The sequence below is a fragment of the Rutilus rutilus genome, assembly GCF_951802725.1.
Source record: "Rutilus rutilus genome assembly, chromosome: 10".
In the NCBI taxonomy this organism is placed as follows: Eukaryota; Metazoa; Chordata; class Actinopteri; order Cypriniformes; family Leuciscidae; genus Rutilus; species Rutilus rutilus.
The window spans coordinates 8,557,494-8,580,290 of NC_140215.1; the positions used below are offsets into that span (position 1 = coordinate 8,557,494).

Sequence of the window (22,797 nt, forward strand, 5' to 3'; positions counted from 1 at the left end):
ACTATACAATACTCACATTGCTTTGTCCCCTCAAAACTGAAGAACCTGGGCATAAAGAAGAATTATTTACACAACCATTTGAAACTGAAGATCTCCAACCCATTGAAGGTGATTCTCCAGTTCATTGGTACAAGGACAAGATACAATTTTACTCTGAAAATGAAAATGGACATATTCTTGAAATGGAGGAAGGTGTACGAAGACTAAATGCTCCAGCCACTGACTTGGGTCAATCAAAGGATGATGACATAATATTTAAGGTGGATGTCCAAGGTGATTTTAAACTAGTTTACATAATCAGTTTCAGTCATTCAAGCTTTATTTAAAAAATAAATAACTAAAATAAAATAAATACATAAAAAATTATAAAAACATTAATTTAAAATATTATCTGCTTAGGTCAAATTGTCTGCTTACATTAAAACATATTAAATTAAACCCCTTAGCTACATCTTTGCAAACTTCAAGTATCCATGAGACTGAAAGAAGCGAGTCAAATGATGAAACAGTCATTGCTAATTTTCCACAACCTGAGGTATCAAGCACAATGGCAGAGGTGTGCTGGTACAAGGAAGGTGAGGACCTCCAACAATGTGACGTTATCACCCAATCTGAGGAGACTTTCAGAGCTCTTGTTGTCAAAACAGCCGAGCCGTCTCACTCTGGGGAACATGCTTGTGAGACAGATGATGTCACCGTACAGTTTGCAGTGGACCTACCAGGTGATTCATCAGTCATCTACGCCAGCTCAATCCATCCGATTACCAAACTAACCACTTCAATCATGCAATTGTCACTAATTTTCTAGAAACTATTGTTCAAATAAATGCCAGACTAATAGGTTGTTGTAAGAAGTTACAACGCTAATGAACATTTCAGTAAAGAAATAACTTTTTATCCAAGATAGGGCTTTTTTCCCATTGACCTTTTTCCCATTGAAGTAAAACAATTGGTAAGACCAAAAATCTAAAGTGTGTTTAAAGAAAGTTTTACTGTAATTGCCTCCTTCAGATATCAATTTAGAAATGATCCTTTTGATAAATTACTACTATTACTACTAATAATAAATTCTACTAAATATATAGTATACTGAGGAAAATCCAATCACTAACAAAATGTACAAAGGCAAAGGCCTTATACATTGGTAAAAAAACTAAATTTGTTTTCAGTATGTTTGTCTTTAATGTTTGTTTCCCATGTTTTGTCTTTGTTGTTAAATATCTGTTACTTTCCATGTTGTCCTTTACTCTTGCGCTACTAATCTTTCATCTTATATTTTGATGTTTGAGAATGTCTGCTTTGTATTTTCATTTTATTGATCATTACAGTTAATAGTCAGCATATTCTTAAAGTCATGTTCATGTCAAACAGACTCTTTCATAAAACGCTGAATGATTGTCAATATTTTGGCTCATTCTTGAGAATCAAGTTGAGAAAAACTATAAATATAAAATGAAATGTGTGTTTTATAAAAAAGAAAACAAACAATATAAAAGTAAATGTGTCTGTACAAAATTGTCTGTAGCTCTTCCAGTGACGTTCTCCAGTGTCCCTGAGGCTCAACGGACCAAATGCATTGAGTCAGGAAGACCCTTTAAACTGCAATGCGAAGTCTCAGACCCTGATGCGCAAGTCTGGTGGTACAAAGATGGGAATGAGGTGCTTCCTCAAGATGGCATTGTCACTGTGAATGAGGAAGCAATGAGAACACTCTCTGTGCAAACTGCTGAATTATGTCATAGCGGAACATACAGCTGCAAGACAAATAATGACCTCATCACATTCCATGTGGAAATCCAAGGTGATTTGATGCTTTCTATCATGAAGACACCACATGAAATGTGTGTAAATCAAGTCCAGCAATCTCCTTCATTTAACCATGTATAGTGGTTATTCAGAGGCAAAAGGCAAATATGTTGTCCTTTATCCCTCAAAAGTAGCTTGACATGTTAACTGATCACTCAAGCACATGAATTTATAAATAGAAGAAACCCCCCATAATAGCCATTAATTTTCCACTAAATCATACAGTTCTTTTTCTATGCCACTGACAACACTGTAGCTCCATCACTGAAGTTCATTCCAATTTCAGAATTGGAGAAGAACAAGTCCACCGAAGTAGACTCACCAATCGTTCTGAAATGTGAGCTATCAGACGCTACCGCTCAGGTGTTCTGGTGTAAAGATGGTAAAGAGCTGGCCCTAAACCCTGGGCTAAATTTCCAAACAGATGGAAATATGAGGAAACTAACTGTTCAATCAGCAAAACTGTCTGATACTGGAAACTACACCTGTCATGTTCCAGGTGATACCGTATCATTCATGGTGGACGTTCAAGGTGATTTTCACAACACTACCACACAAATTAACTATTAAATGCTGTGTATGCCCTATGTATATATATATTCCTTTACATTTCTAATCACTCCCTGTGGGAAAAAAAATTATCTCCTGTAACATCTTTTACCATCCACTTAAACTCTGCTTCTCTCACTTCTTGATAACTGGGCAAATCATGTGACTAACACATCTGTTATGTAGGTTAAGACTGCCTAAATGTCTTTCAACAGATTTGTACTTTTTTTTCCCACAAATTAATTTGTCGATAGTCTAAAACAAAATGTATTTACATTTTCCACATTTTCATAGCTCACCCTGTAAGGTTCTCAGCACTCCCAGAAATTGCAAGGAACAAGTTTATTGAAGCAGGCTGTCCCATTATACTTCAATGTGAAATCTCAGACCCTACTGCCCAAGTTTCCTGGCTCAAAGATGGAGTCAAACTCCAACAAGACAGTGGACTTGACATCCAATCAGAGGGCACTATGAAGACAATGATCATCCATTCCGCTGAGCTCAAACACTCAGGCGTGTACAGCTGTGAGGCTGTGGATGATCGCATAGCATTCAAGGTGGATGTTGCAGGTGATTTTGAGTCTACATACTTTTTCTCAAAACCACTAACAATGTGTCAAATAACGCTTCATCCACTAAATGCTGTTTGCCCTTATCAGATTTTAACAAAGAATACATTCATAACCAAATAATCAAAGCCCCATTTTGTTAAACCCTACAATGATCTCCTCACCCCTTTTGCTGACACAAATAACTATGCTATAAAAAGGATTGTAAAGGTTTTTGAACATCTATCAAACCGCTTATTGCTATACAATATTACTATATTGTATAGATGATGTCACCTAATTTAGACCTGCTCATTAAGTTATGTTCAGAATAATAGGCTTCAGAACTATAACACGAGAGATCAACTCATAATATACACACGGACTCAGCAAAGTGTCTCATTCATTAGCCGTACGTAAGTTTTAATCTTTTTCATCAATTAATTTCATTTTTTCTCATCGATTATCTGGATATATAACTTAGAAAGGCTTTTTCTTTTGGTAATTCTATTAATTTTGACTGAACAAAAATCCTCTTAGCTCCACCAGTGATGTTCTCAGCTGTTCCTGAGATTGAGAAGAACAAGTCAGTTGAAGCAGGCTGGCCAATCATTCTCCAATGTGAGATATCTGATCCTACAGCCCTGGTCCAATGGTACAAGGATGGATTACAGCTCCTACCTCAATCTGGGGTTTACATCAAATCACAGCACACCATGAGGACACTGGTTATCCAATCAGCAAATGTATCCCACTCTGGGTTTTACAGTTGTAATACTGCTGATGATATCAGTGAATTTTTTGTGGATGTTAAAGGTGACATATAAACCTTACCCAAAGTATTCTGTTATATAACTAACAAATACATAAACTTAGTAGAATTCAGTTTCCATTGGGTGAAAGCATTCTTCTCTACCTTTCAACAGATCCATTCTGCTGCTTTTATGGGCTCCTTAACCATTTCCATAATGCAGGAATATGTTTGAAGCTTCACAAGTTTGTTTGCAATTTTTCCACCAACTACTGCCATCCTTAGATGCTATTTAACCAGCATATTGGTTCTCTTTACTTAAAAAACAACAACAACAACAAAAAACACTTACGCTGGGCAAGCATGCCTTGTAACCATTATTATCTGTGCTTAATAGCACTTCATTCTCACAAAGCTTTCATTAACTCTTCATTCTCTTTTTCTTTGTATTTCATTTGGCTTATAGAGTGGAGAAAGAGTTCAACAGGGCTGGCCAAGCAATCATCATCAGTGCTTGAATTGCATGCTTAATATGTCATACTTGTGTGACTACGTAAAAGTAGCATAACAAAAAACTAATGACCACTTCCTTCTCATTGCAGCACCTCCTGTGACATTTGCCTACATACCAGAAGATGATCTGCACAGAAATATTGTAGAACAAGACAATCTACTCCTTTGCTGTCAAGTGTCCAGGTCAGATGCTACTGCACAATGGTACAAGGATGGAGTAGAGTTAAAGTCTAGTGACAATGTCCTCATAGAGGCAGAAAACACTTTACGAAAGATGATCATCCTGTCCGCTCAGCTGTCCGATTCTGGAACATATACCTGTCGTGCTGGAGATAGTGCCTTAATATTTAAAGTTAATGTAAGAGGTGAGTAAATGCGTCTATATTCCTATCAGTCAAAGTCTGATAAAATCACATTTACAAGGCCATTTTCTTTGTTTTGCTTTACAGAACCTCCAGTGATGATTGTATATCCCAAGGAAGACGTCCACCTTGACCGCTATGTTCCTGAAGAAATTGTCCTCAGTTGTGAACTTTCACGACCAAATGGAAAGGTGACATGGTTCAAGGACGGACAGAAACTACAAGAGAGTGAAAACATAAAGCTAAAGACAGAAGGTCCATATAGACGGCTAAAAATTCTGCGCAGTGGTGTTGAGGACTCTGGAGAATATGTCTGTGACACAGCTGATGATTCAATATTCTTCAATCTAAACATAAAAGGTATCAAATTCAGGTTTAAATATAGCATGTACAAGAAAAAGGAATTTGTGATGTCAGTTTGTGATGTTTTTCAATTGGATAAGATTATACTTTTTTAAACTTGAATTGCATGAATTGTGTGCAATAAGATCAGGAACATGCATTAAGAACATTGATAAAGTCAATTTTGATGTCATGTTAACTTTTGTGGCATGTCCCCCTAAAGAACCACCAGTGCGCATAGTTTCTCCAAGCCAGTCCCAAATGGAACTTTGCCAACAGACTTCTGAGAGGATGGTCCTGAGCTGTGAAATCTCTAGACCCAATGCCACAGTACGCTGGTATCGAGATGGTCTTGAAGTGGAGGAGAGTGACAGCCTAATTCTGGAGGTTGATGGTGTCTATAGGAGGCTTATTATCCCAAAACCTACTGTCAAAGACTCTGCAGAATATGTCTGTGACACCGCTGATGACTCAGTAACCTTCTTTGTAAATATTGCGGGTGTGTCAAAGACCCTATATTTAATCGTTCGTAATTTAAAACAAATGTCAGTTCTCAGTGTCAATAATGACTTACTTACTTTGTGCAGAGCCACCAGTTAGATTTATTCGGCCAAGGAAAATGACCTATGCAGTAGAGAAACTTGTTGGAGACATTGTGGTCCTTGAGTGTGAAGTGTCTCGACCAAATGCTGAAGTTAGCTGGAAGAAGGATGGAGAAGAGATTGAGGAGAACAGCAACATTACTATCACAGAGGATGGCACAAGTCGACAGTTAACCATTCACTCTGCCGCTTTTAATGATGCAGGGCAATATGTCTGTGATGCCAGAGATGATGTAATGGATTTCCAAGTGAAAATCAAAGGTACATTTCAGGGAAAAAGAGATTTTAAAAAACAATCACTGCAACCAACTAAAATTCTACCCTCATCCTTCCAGATCCACCACTGAAAATACTGCGGAAAGCTGACATAGAAACGAAACGCAAGTTTGTAGTATCTGATGCGATTGTGCTAAAATGTGAGATCTCAAGAGCAAATGGGGTGGTCAGTTGGCTTAAAGACAATGAGAAGGTTGAGGGAAAGGAGCATTTCATCTGTGAAGAGGAAGGGACATTCAGATCTCTGATTGTCCTGAGTGCTGAGTTGAGGGACTCAGGGGAGTACATTTGTGATGCACAAGATGATAAAGTTGTCTTCAATGTTACTGTAGAAGGTACTACTTGTTAAAAAGCAATGTACACAATGAAAAACATGCATGTACATGGTCAGACAAAATGTACAAAGGTTGTACCTTTATCTTGTCATTGGGCCAATATCCTCAAAAGTACACTTTTGTACTTTATCTACCTACCAACAGGTGTATATATTGCACAAAGCTGTATCTTTGAGGGTACTGCCCCAGTGACAAGCTGTTGTACTCCAAAACGTTTTGCTTTTTTTTCTGACAGTGTACAAAAAATAACTAATTATTTTTGTTCAGAGGCTCCAGTGTCCATTGTTGGAAGTTCAGAGAAGCCAGAACACCACATTTTAATGACAGGAGATGAGCTTATCCTGGAATGTGAGGTATCACGAGTAAATGCTATAGTCCAGTGGTACTGCAATGGATGTTTACTACAAGAGGATTCACGCACACACATTGAAAGCAGAGAAACAATGAGGAAGCTTGTGATATCAGGACTTCAGACATCTGATTCTGGAGAGTATCTCTGTGATGCCACTGATGACAAAATGATAACTAGGCTAACGGTTCAAGGTAAATTTACCAATAGCATAGCCAAGAAAATTTTATTTCATATCAGTTGAAACATTGCGTGTAAAACACTTAATAATAACACAATTCTTTTTCATAGAAACACCATTCAAATTCATCAAAAAAGAAGAAAGAACAAATATTTCAGCCTATGAAGAAGACAGTGTGACACTACGTGCCGCTGTTAACAGGGTCAATGCCCCAGTGAAATGGCAGAGAGGTCATGATCCAATCAAAGGGGATCGTTTCCACACAACAAGTGATGGTAACACCCACTACCTCACCATTAACCCACTTAAGAGATGTGATACTGGAGAGTACACATGTCACGTGGGATCCGATGAGATGCACTTTAGTGTCCATGTCAAAGGTAAGACTGGGGAATGAACCATACATTTCTACAAATTGTTATATGTACTAATAATTAATTGCTTGTAAAGGTGTGCAGTAAAATGTTGTCTTTACTGTTTCGTAATCAGCAATGAAAGTGAAATTCTCCAAACCACTGGAAAACATAGTGGGACTCAAAGGTAGGGATGTGGTTTTAAAATGTGAACTGTACAAGTCAAAAGGAGATGTTCAGTGGCTTAAGGACAGCCAAGAGATTGCGCCAAACAGACATTTTACAATCAGAGCTGATGGTCGAGTGAGAAGCCTGACTATACATAACGTCACAGAAGATGATGCAGGAGAATATGCTTGTGAATCCAAAGATGAAAGGACATCAGCTGCTGTAGTGGTCAATAGTAAGTAAAATTCTACCAAAGGATTCATGTGCATCTGCATAAAGTTTAACCTGAAATCACGAACAAATCACACATTACTTTAGTGCCAACTTCCTTCTATTCTTTTCCCAAGTTCCTCGCATTGTGGAGTTTATTGCGGAGCTACACAACATAACTGTGATGGAAGGAGAAGACACAACATTTAAGTGTGTGGTGTCTCCAGAGGATGTGAAGTTGGCCTGGTTTAGGAATGACCAGCCAATTTCATCGAATCATAAGTTCAACATCTCAAGTAATGGATTATGCCATATGCTGCATATCAACAACTGCCAAGTCTCAGATAGCTGCAAGTTGACAGCTAAGGCTGAAGGTGTGATTTCCAGAGCTATCCTTCAGGTCCAAGGTAGAATATCATCTCTCAGTATTTCATTTTGACAGAATATTTGACTAATGAACTTTTTTTTTTCTTTTTTCTTTTTTATCAACATATTAAGTGAGAAATTAACTAATAGGTACATTTCTACAAAATGGTATTTGGAGTGTAGAGAGGGGTATTTTCTTTTAAGGTTCTGCACAGGTCTTTAAAGTCATGTCAACATGTTTGAGTTTAATAATGACCCTTTCAGGCATGCCTGAATTGTTGAAAAGGTGCTTATGATGGCTTGTGCTTAACAGCTTCTCCAGTTAGAATTCCACTCTTAACTGACAGAGACAAGTGTTACTACAGCACACAGCAATGTAGAACGAGGAGCTGTACTCCAAGCACATGAAATAATGTTGTCCTTATTGGCTTTGCTCACTGGTTTTTGATTATAAAGAGCTTTATAAAGTGTTAAAAACTGCTATGGGGGAAAATTTTATCAATTACCCTGATCTGTATTCAGAGGCACAGGTGCTTTTCACAAAGAGCATGGACCCGGTGGTTGCAGAGGAGTTTGCTGAGGCAACACTTGAGGTGGAGGTCAGCCTTGAGACTGCGGAGGTGCAGTGGATGAGACAAGGAGTGGTTATACATCCAGGGTCCAAATTCACTCTGAAGCAGAGTGGAAAAAAACATTCTCTCACAATCCACAAACTCACCCTTTCAGACCGAGGCACCTACAGCTGTGAAACGCTCCATGACCGCACACAAGCCAAGCTCAGTGTGGAACGTGAGTCTGCATGTGCTTGTCTCTTTCTTACTATGTGCTGTTGTTAGCATTTCTTTACGGTGACGGTCCCTCATTACTGCCCATTGCGATGTTGTCGTCTTAAACAAACTGAATCAAGTAACCACGAGTAATGCGAGCAAGAGGCAGCTACTTTAGTGACACTTGTTCCATGGTTTGACAGCAGCAAACAGGTGATTGGCAGACCACGTACTGAGGCACGGGGAGCAGATTTCTTTATTGACATTAGATCAGAAGAGCTATGATAATTCAATTAAGCATGTCAAATGAGAAATAGATCAAGAGCTGGTAAAAGGTCCTGGCGGAGTAACCTTTTAATTCCTTTTAGGTGCTTTTGAAACACAGATACTATAAGAGGAGGATAAAAGTTACATGCGTCTCCACTCACAACTAATTTCCATTGCCTTTGATCATTAGCCGTCTACATCAAACTTACCAAACAAGCTTTCAATATCTCTTAACGTAACTTCTGACGATAAAATTGATTTGCTCTTTAGCAAACAAGCAATTAAATACCAGTGATAAACATTCCTTTCAGGATAGCTTAAGACGATAAAGCTGTGTTGTACAAATGAGCAAGTGATGAGAGAAAGTCTGTGCTTTGGCTGTTCCTGGCACCAACTATGAATCTGGATCTGTTTTCATTGCAGCTAAATTTATGCACTGGCCTTCAAAATCTAGGGTGGTGTCACCAACTCTCTAAAATAAACCACCATTTTCCACAGGGAATGCCTGTCTGCCTGTCTGTTTTGGAATACTTAAAAAAAAAGAATTGGCATAGCCCTGATCGAAGGCAGGATTTAGTGTATTGCTAACACCAAGCGGACAAAACCGAGCCAACTAATTCAGCAACTGTTGTTCTATTTCTTTCTCTTTATAAACTTCACCTTTCTTCTTATCTCTCTCTTTCTTTCTTTTTCACACACTTCACTGATTTCTAACTGCATCACCATTGAACTATACTTTTCTTGTCTTTGACAACCTGTGCTTGTCCATGCAGCACGAAAAATCAAGATTCGGAAAGGTCTAACTGAGATCCAGACTTACGAACGAGAGACAGCTTCTTTTGAGGTGGAGCTGTCACATAGCAATGTGGACGGTGTATGGCAGAAGGATGGGCACGCACTCAAAAACAACAACCACTGGCGTATGACTGCAAAAGGACGGGTACACAGCCTTACCATCTCCAACCTGACCTTGGATGACACTGGCACCTACATATTCTCTGTTGAGAATATCAGATCATTAGCAAGATTGGATGTTAAAGGTACTGTGCAAATTAAAACTGTTTTTATAGTAGAGACTTAAATGTGACAATTTTGCCAACAAAAAATGCAGATTTAATGGGTTTTTAATTTTGTTTAAAAACATTCAAAAGTCCTTTTTTCACACTTTTAAAACAAACATAAAAATCTGTCAGTGCAGTAAGGCAAAATACACTTGTGTTAAAGACACATTCTCTGAAAACAAGTCTTAATATCTCAAGAATATTTATATTCTTCAAGGATTTAAGACTTACTTTAACTATAAAATTTTATGAAAATACTCATGTGGGATTCACTGTTAAAATATAATCCTAATCCAGTTTCAAGTGAAAACACTGTGGCTGTGTGGCACCTTTAAAACATGACTTCGTTTATTTGAGCTGCCTGAAACGTCAACTACTGGCTCAACCATTCACATAAGTTTGGGGCATGACAACTCCTAGTTTGACAAGTTACAGAAAACCTGAGAAGAGTTAGAACTAGTGGTGCAGAAATTTCACAGATCACCTTTAAAGATGCTGTAAGTGATTCAGCCATTACATTCCGATTTAGCCACTAAAAAAAAAAATCCCTTCAACCACACATCTTCTCTCCAACACACTACCCCAAAAAACACATCAGCTAACCTGAGCACAACAAAGTCAGTGTTTTCCAACTGACTAAAAAGCACAGACTACTCCCTCAACGTAACAGACATCCAAAATGAGCTAAAAGACATAGCCAAAGCAAATCGCTAAATTAACCATAAAGGTCATGCAAATACTCAGATTTACTTATCTGGCCATTATTAACTTAGTCGTGAGAGGTAAGAGGGTCCAGGGCAATGATGTAATTCATCAAACTGGTTAAATTTCTGATGCTGATGACAGTACAATGGCATGGACAGACATTTTTGCTACTGCTCTTACCATGTGTCAGGTTACACATATAAAAAGATATGGATCACATGATCAGACTCCAGCTACCGAAACATTTCAAACATTCACAAGCATAAGGTGCTGGTGTAAGGTACTCACTTCTATGCCAAGTCACTCAATAGGGCTTATCCTTTGGAGTCACAGAGCTGTCATTGAGGATGACAATAACATGTAAATGCCACTACAACAAAGGACTCTTCTCAAAGTCCTCTAAGCACAAAGCCGAGGTATGGTTAAATGATAAGCTCCTGTTGTACTAGACAGATTGACATGTACACAGTTGACTATGTGATCTCAAAAGTCAAACAAGGGCAACCCAGAGGTAAATAATAATAATAAAAAAATGTTTAGCCTTTCAAATGTGATCAAAATGGTTTTCCGTCAATAGGCTGCTGATCGTTGTCAAATGAAGTCTAACAGTGAATGTTCATTACATAGGCAAAACTCTGCTCAGAGTGTCGCTGACAATGCTAAAATACCTCCGCTTAGGGGTGTGTCTTAGCAAGTATCTTTAATCTGTTTCCAAATTAAGTAAATATATGTTGCCAGTATAATAATAATGAAAGCCTGCAAACTGCAATATTTAACATAACAAATGCAGGGTCAAATGAGTAAACAATGATTTACGCACTAAATCCAGCATAAATTCCTGCACAATCTGCTTATTTCTAAATGCTCTAGACAGAGGTCACTATACTTCACAGCGATTGGCTGCCTCCCACGCTTTTCACTTGATATTTGCATTAAGTCAAGAACTACCCAAACTTTTGACGCTCTCAGCGCTTTCCCTGGTCCGCTGTCAATCCCACAATTCACTGTGCAAATGTGTGGCTCAACTTCTATAGGAATGAATTGAAAAAGCTTTGACACGCACCGTAACAATAGCGTTTCTCTTTTACCTAATTAACTGTGTATGTCAAAAGTAGGCTAATGTTTTTACATAGGCTGACAAGACTTTGCTTCTCCAGAAATCCCAGTATCAGTATTGAAAAAGCTTGAGGATATCAGGCAACCAGAGGGATCTGGTGTAACCCTTGAATGTGAGCTGTCACGCCACAACGTAGACATAAAGTGGACAAAGGTAAAATTACATGACATCCCCACACCCTCTTGTAGCAGTTGATTAAAAAGCACTATTTTTATTAAGTGTATTATTTGAAGTAGCATTTTTCTTTTCTACAAAATAAAGTGGAATTCTTTCACTTTCAGAATGAAGTTCAGCTTAAACCAGGAAAAAATCATCGCATTTACTCTATGGGAAGAAAGTCATTTCTACAGATACTGAAGTGTGAGCTGGGAGACTCTGGTTTATATGTGTGTGATGCTGGGGAAGCTACAACATCATGTTCAGTGGAAATCTATGGTAATAACAGAGAGTCTGTTAAATTATCATCACATTTATCTGCAGATTGTATACTTTCCTGGTGATATACTGATTATTTCAATCTAAATCCTCCTGCTGAAATAATTCAGTTAAAGTACAACACTACCATCTACTGGTACTGAGACAAATTCAACTAAATGGAAAGCATTTTCACTTACTGCTTAACTGAATTATTCATATATCATGGAATTACGCAACACCTTTTTATGTTTAATAACATTTCAACAGAGAGGGAACTTGAGATTCTACAAAGCTTAGAGGATCTGGATATTCAAGAAGATCAAAATGCAGTGTTCATGTGTGAAGTGTCACTGGATGATGTGCCCGGAGAGTGGTTTAAGAACGGAGAGACGATCAAACCAACCAGCACCATTAAGATTCGTCAGGAAGGTTATTCTAGCACCCGTTGCTAAACATTGCTCTTTTCCAAAAATGTACCACTCAACCTCAGTGAATATTTATATCACTATCTGATCATGACTTTTCTGAACCATGTATTCTTAGGGACTAAGCACTTCCTCCTCATATGCAATGTTAAAGAAGACGACTCTGGAGAGATCAAGTTTGTTGCCAAGAATGTTGAGTCTACGGCTAACCTTGAGGTGGAAGGTCTGTATGTTTAAGTCAAGCACACACTACAAAACCAAAGCTTGTCACCCTCTCTGATGACTAGTCACAGATGCTATGACATTTCAAACAATTTTGAAATGTGGCCAACCAGACATCAGTTATTTACACTGTCTCGACAAGTAAGACAGCAGCAATGATGACCAACAGCCAAAAACAAAAAACAACAACTGAAACCTCTTTTCCAAGCACTTTTTATAATCTATATTTTGGGTTCTTTTTCTCATTCTGTGCAAATTATTGTAGAGAATTAACTTTTTAACTCAGCTAATGTTTTGAAAATGTGTATTCTTTGTATAACAAATTATTTAATTATAGCTCACTAATTTGATTGGATATGTTGCGTTCCAAGAGTGATGATGACTGGTATAAAAGCAATGGGGCATTTCACAGTTTTTTTTTTTTTTTTTTTTACCACACCGATTGTCCATGTTCACTACACAATTCCAAGTCTATGGTTCTAACTGTAGCCAAACTTTTAATACAACTGTTTTAAGAGCAAAAATAAAATAACTGGACGCATTACATCACAAACGTTATTCATTATAACAGCAATATCACACTCAAAGTGCTTAAAACTATGACTTTTCATCTCCACAGCACTACCAGCAAACATTGTGAAACCACTACAGGATAAAACAGCTCTAGAAAAAACCCGTGTCATACTGGACTGCACTGTGACCAATCCTCGTTGCAGCATTCGCTGGTATAAAGGACCTAATGTCATCCTGCCTTCAGAGCGCTTTGAGATCTGCAGTGAAGGGTGCTATCGAAAACTTGTGATTCAGCAGGTGTTGCTAGAGGATGAGGGCACCTATAGTGTTCAAGTTGGAAACTACACATCCTCAGCAAAACTAACTGTTGAAGGTGAGGCAAATTCAGTCCTTTCAAACCAATTGTACAAGAATAGCATGACAACGGGTGGGTGTGAACTGGAATGATTGACAGCACTGTCATATCATTTTTAAAACAACCCAATAGTTCTTTAAGTTGTCAGTCATACAGTTATTTAGATTTAATAATAACAAGGCTTTCTAATGCAGAATATAGGATGAAACAACTGTATGTTTTTTCTTTCTTTTTTTAAACATTACATCTTGATTGTGGGAAAGTCCAATTATCTTAAAAGTCCCCCTGTAGTCAATTTTTTTTAAATACTCAGTAATGGTGTTGACTTATGAATTTGCACCCATGAATATGCAAATTAGCCTCACCTTCACTCACTCATACATGTAATCAAACAGCTAATATTGTGTTGGTAATGTTACTCAAACCAGAGCCCGTCTACGGAGAGCCTGCCCACTCCCTATTAAGCCCTATTGTACCGAATTTTGGTTGTAGTTCCACCAGACTTCCACTGGGGGCGATCGCCCATGAGTGCAGAATGAATGGGAGTCTATGGGGCTAGACGGCTAAATTTGTCTCTTTCACCTGATTGCCATTGAGAAATCTCAGATTCGATAGTAGGTTTTGCAAGTTCAACATGGGTTATAGATCGAAAGTTGAATGAACGAGTACTTATGTCCTTTCGATTTCTTACAGGTTGAGTTGTTGTTGCCCATAACACGCTAGCATTCTGCTAATGAACGCTGATTGGTCAGTGAAGGACTGATTACGACCAGAGATACCGCTTGATGGCATCGTGGCATCCGAAGCGGGACCAGAAACAAACAAAACAAAAACTCTTCTAGCACGTGTGTTTACCTGTGTCAGCTGTGTTGTCGATGCCTCGAGAGAAAAGAAAGTGTAGAGCGCGAAAGCACCAAAGTGACTGAAGGATTGCCGTAAAGCAGTATCTCTGGTCGTACGATGTGTATGACGTCATTGACACTTAAAAAGACTTTTTAAAGCAAATAAGTGACTCTAAAAACCCAGCAATGTGTACTTTCTTTGCATCTCCTTTCGAATACAATATTCGAATTACTTGACAAAAAATTATATCCTGAGAAAAGTGGATTTTGATGGGTATAATGCCATAGACCTCCATTCATCCTGCACTCGTCCTGTGAGCGCCCTCATATGGAATCAAAGTGGAACTGCAACCATTTCAGAAGCCGGAAGTGTACTGAGAGTGAAACTTCTCACCTTATTAGACATTCTCTGCTCAAACCATGTTCCCGTTCGCCATCTCAGAGTCAGACAGCTGCCTTCTAAAAATCAGTATCCATAGAAATGCTTTGAACAAACGCATATAGTTCAGAATCATCATAACATCGTAATATACATCATGTACAGTACATAATTCACATGCTATATTGCTAAAGGTGCCCAATTTTTCATATCAACAGAAAAATATACTGGGATAACCTGGCTTCTCTTGAGACTCCCCATGGTTCAGTGGTCATAATGATATGCTAAAGCCCGTCAGCACGTTGACGTGATTGTTTACAAGGTAGTTTGTGATGTAAGAACACCGGCGATTTCAAACCGCATATAACTTCATTTCACCACAGGGGGACTTTAATGTGATTAGAAACATTGATATGGAATGGTAATGGCAAATATTTCAAAACAAATATTTATCCATCTTACAAATGTTTTTAACATTACATCATGATTGTGGGAATGTACAAATTTCTTAATGCGAGTGGAACGTTATTTAAAAGTTAGAATATATTTAAATAAGGGATATGGATGGATATGGAATGGTAATGGCAAATATTTCCAAACAAATATTTATCCATCTTATATATTAGTCAACATTATAATGTTGACTTGAAGCCAAAATTCACTTATAGCAAGGGTGTCCAAACTGGCCACTGTCCTGCAGAGTTTAACTCCAACTTGCTTCAACACACCTGCCTGGAAGTTCCTAGTAAGACCTTGATTAGCTGGTTCAGATGTGTTTAATTGGGGTTGGAGGAGCTAAACTTTGCAGGACAGTGACCCTCCAGGAGCAGGATTGGACATCCCTGATTTATATAGGCCTGGTTTCACAGACAGGGCTTAGATGAAAGCAGGATTAGGCCTTTGTTCAGTTAGGACATTTAAGTAGCTTTTATAAACATTACTTATTTAAAAAAAAATATATATATATATATATATATTTAAATTCTTCTGCTGAACACAAAAGAAGATATTTTGATGAATGTCAGTAACAAAACAGTTGAAGGGCCCCATTGACTTCCATAGTATTTTTTCCACACTACGAAAATCAATTCCTTTAAGCCTATTCTGTGAAACCGGGGGATAAACTATTTTTGCGGTTTAAGTTAATTTTTTCTTAAACGTATTTGTTTTATTATTTGACAGAATTTCAAATTCAGTGCATCCATTCCCTACTTAGGCTATATCAACAATACCTTGATATTCTAGGCTACTTGCTAATGTCTAATATATGAGCATTTCTCAGATTAAGGGCCAAATTGGGTTGCTGCAATTTTGAAAATTAAAATTCCAAATTTGACTAATTGGTTAGCTTTTTTTCATATCTGTGTTCTCGCGTGCTCAATAGGGAAACAGATTTCAATTTTCCTGTTTCTCTTCTTCTACGATATCTCTCTTTCTCACTCTGCAGATACTGTGCATATTCCTCAGGATTATTTTTTAGACATTTTCTGTATGATTTGGACCTTTGGGCAGCTGCTTTTGGAGCCATGTCACACCTAAACACAACAATTATAATGAATTAATTTAGTATTTTAAAATCAAATGCATTACTTCATTTAAAATATAGTGACTTTTGATTGGTAAATGTATATTAATTCATTTAAGATAACGTATTCAACATAAATTCTTTAAAGAACAGTATGTTTAATGTATCTGCCGTCATCACCACCACAACCTGTCATTACCAGCACAAGCTGTAATGTGCTGGTATGACTGTGCTGGTAATGACATTTTTGTCAAAAAACTAGCCTTACTAGCAAAGATGATGACTAAGCAAGTGTAGCTAGCTTTCTACATGTAATGAACACCATTTTAACTATTAAAGTGATAAAAATAATCCAAAAATGTTTAAAAATACAGAAATACAACACATATGGTAATGACACATAATAAGTGTACATGCCCAACACAAAGAATAAAGAGTAGATTTACTTAACTTTTCTGGACATCAAGGCTTGCAGCTTGAAATCCATGTGCTCCACTATGATATTAGGTTACCATGGCTACCAAATAAACTTTTGATGGAGAAAAAAAAAAGTAGGAAAGTGCCTTTATGCAGAGTGTGTTGGTAATGACGGCTAAACCATGGGACAGGTAGAAATTAAGCAAAATAAAGAACAAAATGCATATATATGCTTAATCTGTGCATGTAGTTTATTAGTTTAGGTAACATTTAATTCATATGCAGGTTTTTTTTTTAATGAATTTGTGATAAATAATGTTTGAGATATGGCATGGCATGGGAAAACTCTGGTGCCGGGCAACACCAAAACACAAATAATATACCACAAAACACCAATAAAATGTGTTAAAATCATTATAAGAGAAGCCATAAAAAAAGTCTAGGCTTGTTTTTGTTTATACTAATTAGTGGTGCTAAAATGTATTATATTTAATTCGTTTTTAATAGAATTACACCCTGTTGACAGAAATAGGCCCGAATTCTGGGAAATACCCATAAGAAAAATTAGGACAGTAAAGAAGTCTTTCTAAACGTTGTGTTAACTTCAATCAATCAGTTAGTCGGTCAGTCAGTCAGTCAATCACTTCCCTATTAGGGGGGGATGTTCTAAATGAAAATCAAAGTAGTTTCTTGCCACCAAAATGAATCAGTCACGAAACCATCTGACGCAACGCATAGTCTCGTGAGAAATTACCGCGTTGTCTTAATATTTGCTATTATTCAAATGACAAATGCTTCTCAACATGTTCCTAGCAAAATTGCTTAAGCAATTTGCCTTTGGAACTACTTTTAACGAACAAATTTCCGCTCTGGGCGTCCAACTTACCGTCGTCAGCAACCTGTACAAATTTCCACTGCACTTACTACAATAGCCGGCAGATGGCGATGTCTCCCTTTTACACATACAGTAGGCTACAGTACGCTGGCTGTAATACCACAACACAGTGGAGACGTTTCATTATTAAATAGGTCTACATATACAGACAACAATTACCTGAAAGTGTTTAATTGCTATAAATTATAGCAATTACAAACTTTCAGGTAATTGTTGTCTATATGATTATAATGAGAAAACGACTGTTTGTGGTCTACATTGGGGTAAAAAAAACATATTACATAACAGTCATAACTGATAATACAACACGTGCCCATGTGGTTTTGCACTTCCTCCCTGTTTAAACAGCTCAGTCAGTCCTGATGGTGCGAGAGCTGCAGGATGTAGATGTAACTGCTCCTGCAGATGCTTGCTTTGAATGTGAAGTCTCTCTGCCTGTGGCCAAGGCCCCTACGTGGACCCTGAAAGGGGAGACACTGCATCCTGGTCCTAAAGTTGTGGTGGAGAAAATGGGAACCGTTCATAGGCTCACTCTTAAACAAACATCCACAGATATGTGCGGCATTGTGTGCTTTATCATAGAAAGAGCCAAAAGCACTGCACATCTGCGTGTCATAAGTAAGTCATATATTTTAGACAATACGCATGTTTAAATGTTGCAGAGTTGAAGTTTATATTGTTGTTTATATGCTTTACATATATACTACTATCATTACCTTTACTCTAAATAGGAGACATTTCTGATGCCTATTCTTAGACATGGAGTCTGGTCTTGTTTTAATAAGAACTTGACGCTCTGTAATAGCATGGGCCATGTGATTTACAGTGGTGTCCAGTAAAGGTAAAGGACTGCTGACTTATTGATTTTTTTTTCTTTTTCTTGTTTGCAGGTAACCACTGAGAAACAACACATAGGCTATGCACTTACAGTGCATAATACTCATCTATACGTCACTATTTAAATACAAAAACTACCAAATGAAATTATGAAACCATTAAATATCTATTCTTATGTGTTTGAAAGTGAGAGGCGTATAATTAATTTATTTAAAATTCAGATTTATTTAAAACCTTTAGTGCCATTTTTGCACATTACACCCCACATCTGTTAGTCTACATAATAATTTCTTCAAGTCTTGAATATTGTGCTGTCTAAATTTATGATCAAACAAATTGTGCTTTATTAAAAAAAAACTATATATAAAATGAACAGCACCAGGCCAGATACCCATGTTGTTACGCCTTAAATTTCTTGCACAGTAATTTGGTATTTAATATTGAAATGTGTGTACTACTGTATATCCTTGTATAGATATCCTTTGTGTTGTTTTTTTATTATTCTTGTTTCGTGGGATGCAGATTAAAGTGAAGTTAAGGCATGTAATTAAAATGTGCAGGGCCAAAGATGATCAAAAGAGGGTTTGGGACGGTAACTTCATATGTAACAAATACACTGAGTTCAAGAATACAGACATTTTATGAATTAGGGAAACATTTACAAATAAATGGAAAAGCTTTTTAGAGTTTTAGTTGTTTGCTTCTGTTCTATTCAAAAGGTAGCCTATTTCACAGTTCTTGCCTTCTACTGAAGTATCCAAATGAAGTGCTGCAACTTTCCCTTGTTTATCAAGATCTTTCAATAAAATTTGAAAACAAATTTTCTTGAGGAGTGTTAAGTCACTTTTTTTTTTTTTTTAACAGTCAATACAACCCTGAAAAATACATCTTTCTTTTTGTGGAAAACAAAGCTTATAATAAAAGGTATGTCAAATGTTCCTATATTCTTCCAGTGCATTTCCTAGTGTTTTCCTAGAGGGGGAAAATGCGCCCGGCCTGGGTTACTTTTTATGGAATGCCATGTCTGCCAAAATAAGAAATTTCCCCTTATGTATAAATAAATTATAAAAAAGTATATCTTTTTTCATTTATTTATTTATACATTTATTTATTTCCACAAATAAATAAATGTGAAAATAAAATATTGTAGACAAATACATATATAAATGTATAAATAAATAAATGAAAAAAATAAATGAATGTGGAATGTAATAATGTATTTGTGTGTTCTTTTTTACATTTCTTTGTATATTTATTTTGATTATGTATTTATTTTTGTTTTTTATATTTCTCTGTATATTTATTTATTTATTTATTTTGGCAGACAAGGCATTCCATATAAAACGAGAATCAGCATTGATTCATGGCTTTTCTGCACAACTGAAGAATTTGAAATGTTGTAAAAGCGATGGAGAGAAGTCATTTTATTACTCAACAAGTGAGTAAGGTATTTTATTGAACTGATTGATTGTCATATGTAGCTCTCTAACAGAATTCATTGTAAAGTGAAGGGTCATATTCATCCACAGTCATGCAGAGCAGAAACTCAACCAAAACAATGTTCTTCTGCAAAATGCATGTTTTTTTTTTTTTTTAATGGCTAGAGGGCCAAAAGTTAACTCTGTAAAAGTTAACTGTATATTTCCCCAAAAATGTTGACTTAGTTTTTATGCCTTCATCATTTTAAGTGATATATCCCACCTTCACACTGACTTTAATTTATTTAAATGTAGGCTAAGGCTATTCATATTAGTTAAAGATTGTTTGCATAGGGCATTTCTTCATGGTAAGCTACAGTATTGTTTATAATTTCTCAGTAAGGCTAACTTAGGTGGAGCTGATTGTTTGCCGTTTTATCCGCGATTGAAACAATGAGAGATTACATGTGACATTATACATTTCAGTGAGTTTAACTGTACATACCTTCTTCCGATGTTCATTTATGTTTATTTTACGCTGTAACAACTAGTAAGCCTAGCCTAGTAAAAAGTAGCCTGGAGATGACAACACCTGTTCACTTGATGTGCTTCAGCGATCTGTCACGCCATATTGAAAGCGCCGAAACGATGTATTGTTTGAATTTCGTAATAAAACTTTAAATATATGAAAGCTGAGGCATTTAGTGATTTAGCATTGTCCGTGTCTCTTTGCTCTGTGATGTTTTTTCACTGCATGAGAAAATGGACGTCGTGTGGTGCGAGATCGCTGAATGCACAGCGCGAGAGTTGGCAGCCCTTGTCGTGTGTCTTTGAAAATACATAAAATAGCTAAATAAATACTATATTTATATTGTTAAATACACCACAGTAAACTTTTTTTAGGCTACTATTTTGCTTTAGCTGTTTTAGTGTCATTGATAGCCTACACCAGTGGTTTTCAAACTGTGGGTCGCGACCCACTTGTGGGTCACACAGTGAGAAAAGGTGGGTCGCACAAAGGCACTTAGCTGCAGCTAAATTTACGTTACGATGAGTGAAACAAAACCAGTCCGATTAATGACCAAACGACTATGAGTTTTAGCGCCCGCCAAAGTGTTATTTGATCGCTGAGTAATGTAGATGAACTGCTGCGCTTGTGACAGAGTCACAGTGCATGTTTAACTGAAAGAACGAGCAGAGAGAGTAGGCTACTCGGTCGCGCGCGCGCACACTCTCTCTCTTCGGAGCCAGGCGAAAGTGTAAAAAAGACTTCACCGTCTCCAAACTAAGCGCTGTCTTGCTCTCTCTCCCTCGCACTGTCGCACATATTAATCAAAATAAATCGACACGGTGGTAAAAGGTCGGAAGACCAAAGTTTCATGTGGAGCATTCGGAGATTTTTTTTTTTCTTCCTCAATTACCGCTGGGTGTGAATTGTGCTAAATAAGTTGTTGCCTTATCTTCACTGAAAAGCGTCCCAGACATTCAGCTGACATAAAACAACACTTCAATTAAACGAAAAAAAAACTATCCAGTGATGAAATGTTTTCTGTGTTGACACAAATCTTGGATGTCCATGTCCTAACTGCTGGGATAATCACACAACGCGCATGACACGTCCAATTCGCGAACTAATGACTCCTTTGAACGATTCATTTTAATGAATGGATAAAACAACTAATCTTTCCAACAGTGAACTCAGGAGACGTCTGAATCAGTAACACTTTACAATAAAGTTCTATTTATTACATAAATTACATAAAAAGTACAGTTTGCTTACTCAAGCTTAAGCTTTAAAATAAATAAAACCCCTTGTTTTTATTTGAAAACCATATGACTACATTTTTCCACACAGTGCTATCAAGAATCGATAAGAGAATCGTTAAAGAATCGGATCGATAATCAGAATCGTCAGTGGCATTATTATTATTGATAAAATCTTATCATTTCCCATCCCTATGTGAAGACGGTAAAATTATAATCAAACATTAAAGAACATACATGTTTTTAAAAGTTTTTTTAAGAGTTAAAAGTTTAAAATATTTTGCTAACATGAAGGCTTGTCACTGTCAGTCTTTTTACATCAGTGCAAAACTAGGGAATGCAGATTAAGACCATCAGCATGCATTGATTAATCCCATTGCATGTAGAAAAAAAAAGTGCGACCAAATCATGCTGGTGCGACCAACTGATAAAGTTGGTAGCACCAGTGCAAGTGGGTCTTGCGATTGATTATACTTGTCTAGGTGGGTCCTAGAACGAAAAAGTTTGGGAACCCCTGGCCTACACAACAGCGAATCATCATGGGACACAGAAGTTCACGAGTAGGCTACAACCGTTCATGGATAGCGAGCAGGTTCACGACCTCCATCACCGTGACCGGCCGCATGCACACCAGGCTCAAACCCCAGTAGCAGCACGGCGGAGAAACATCTTCCTCATCAGCTTGACGAGAAGAAGCCTAAGGGAGAGGGAGAGGGAGAGCAGCTTCCCATCTCTCGTATGAAGAGGAAGAAAAAGAAAGAGGGCGACTTCAACTTCTTTAAGAGTCTCTCTTTTAGATGAAAGAAAGAATCCCCAAAAACAAGAGCTCAGATCAGGGTGAGATGATGAAGGATCAAGAGACGGAAACATCCAGGAGAAGTAGCCCACCGACGGTAAATGACAACCATGTTATGAGAATATATATTTAATATCCTACATGAAAAAGTCACTACATAAATTACACCTAAATGAGTAATGGGAACTTTTCTGCCCATATGGTTTAAACAGACTTTTTCTCTCTCTCTCTCTCTCTCTCTCTCTCTCTCTCTCTCTCTCTCTAATAAAATAATGAAGTAACCTCAAAAGTGTAAAAAATATTAATATTATACTTTGTAGCCTACTTTAAAAATCAATAGGTGAACAAATAGTAGGCTAATTTA

The 22,797-nt window shown here is 37.2% G+C and overlaps 1 protein-coding gene across 1 annotated transcript in view; it reads left to right on the forward strand.

Annotated features, from left to right (window-relative positions):
- obsl1b (obscurin like cytoskeletal adaptor 1b) overlaps positions 1-19,267 on the forward strand; it is a 30,822-nt gene extending 11,555 nt beyond the window's left edge. The window contains exons 16-39 of the mRNA XM_084421610.1: positions 43-273; positions 447-722; positions 1,526-1,801; positions 2,093-2,338; positions 2,650-2,925; positions 3,444-3,719; positions 4,257-4,532; positions 4,617-4,889; positions 5,095-5,370; positions 5,459-5,734; positions 5,809-6,084; positions 6,352-6,627; positions 6,725-6,994; positions 7,104-7,370; positions 7,483-7,752; positions 8,234-8,500; positions 9,519-9,785; positions 11,669-11,781; positions 11,910-12,063; positions 12,313-12,474; positions 12,589-12,693; positions 13,312-13,578; positions 17,967-18,236; positions 18,509-19,267. Coding sequence (XP_084277736.1) covers positions 43-273; positions 447-722; positions 1,526-1,801; positions 2,093-2,338; positions 2,650-2,925; positions 3,444-3,719; positions 4,257-4,532; positions 4,617-4,889; positions 5,095-5,370; positions 5,459-5,734; positions 5,809-6,084; positions 6,352-6,627; positions 6,725-6,994; positions 7,104-7,370; positions 7,483-7,752; positions 8,234-8,500; positions 9,519-9,785; positions 11,669-11,781; positions 11,910-12,063; positions 12,313-12,474; positions 12,589-12,693; positions 13,312-13,578; positions 17,967-18,236; positions 18,509-18,519 — 5,657 coding nt within the window. The 3' untranslated portion in view covers positions 18,520-19,267. The remainder of the gene's footprint in view (positions 1-42; positions 274-446; positions 723-1,525; positions 1,802-2,092; positions 2,339-2,649; positions 2,926-3,443; positions 3,720-4,256; positions 4,533-4,616; positions 4,890-5,094; positions 5,371-5,458; positions 5,735-5,808; positions 6,085-6,351; positions 6,628-6,724; positions 6,995-7,103; positions 7,371-7,482; positions 7,753-8,233; positions 8,501-9,518; positions 9,786-11,668; positions 11,782-11,909; positions 12,064-12,312; positions 12,475-12,588; positions 12,694-13,311; positions 13,579-17,966; positions 18,237-18,508) is intronic.
- The last annotated feature ends 3,530 nt before the right edge of the window (positions 19,268-22,797 follow it).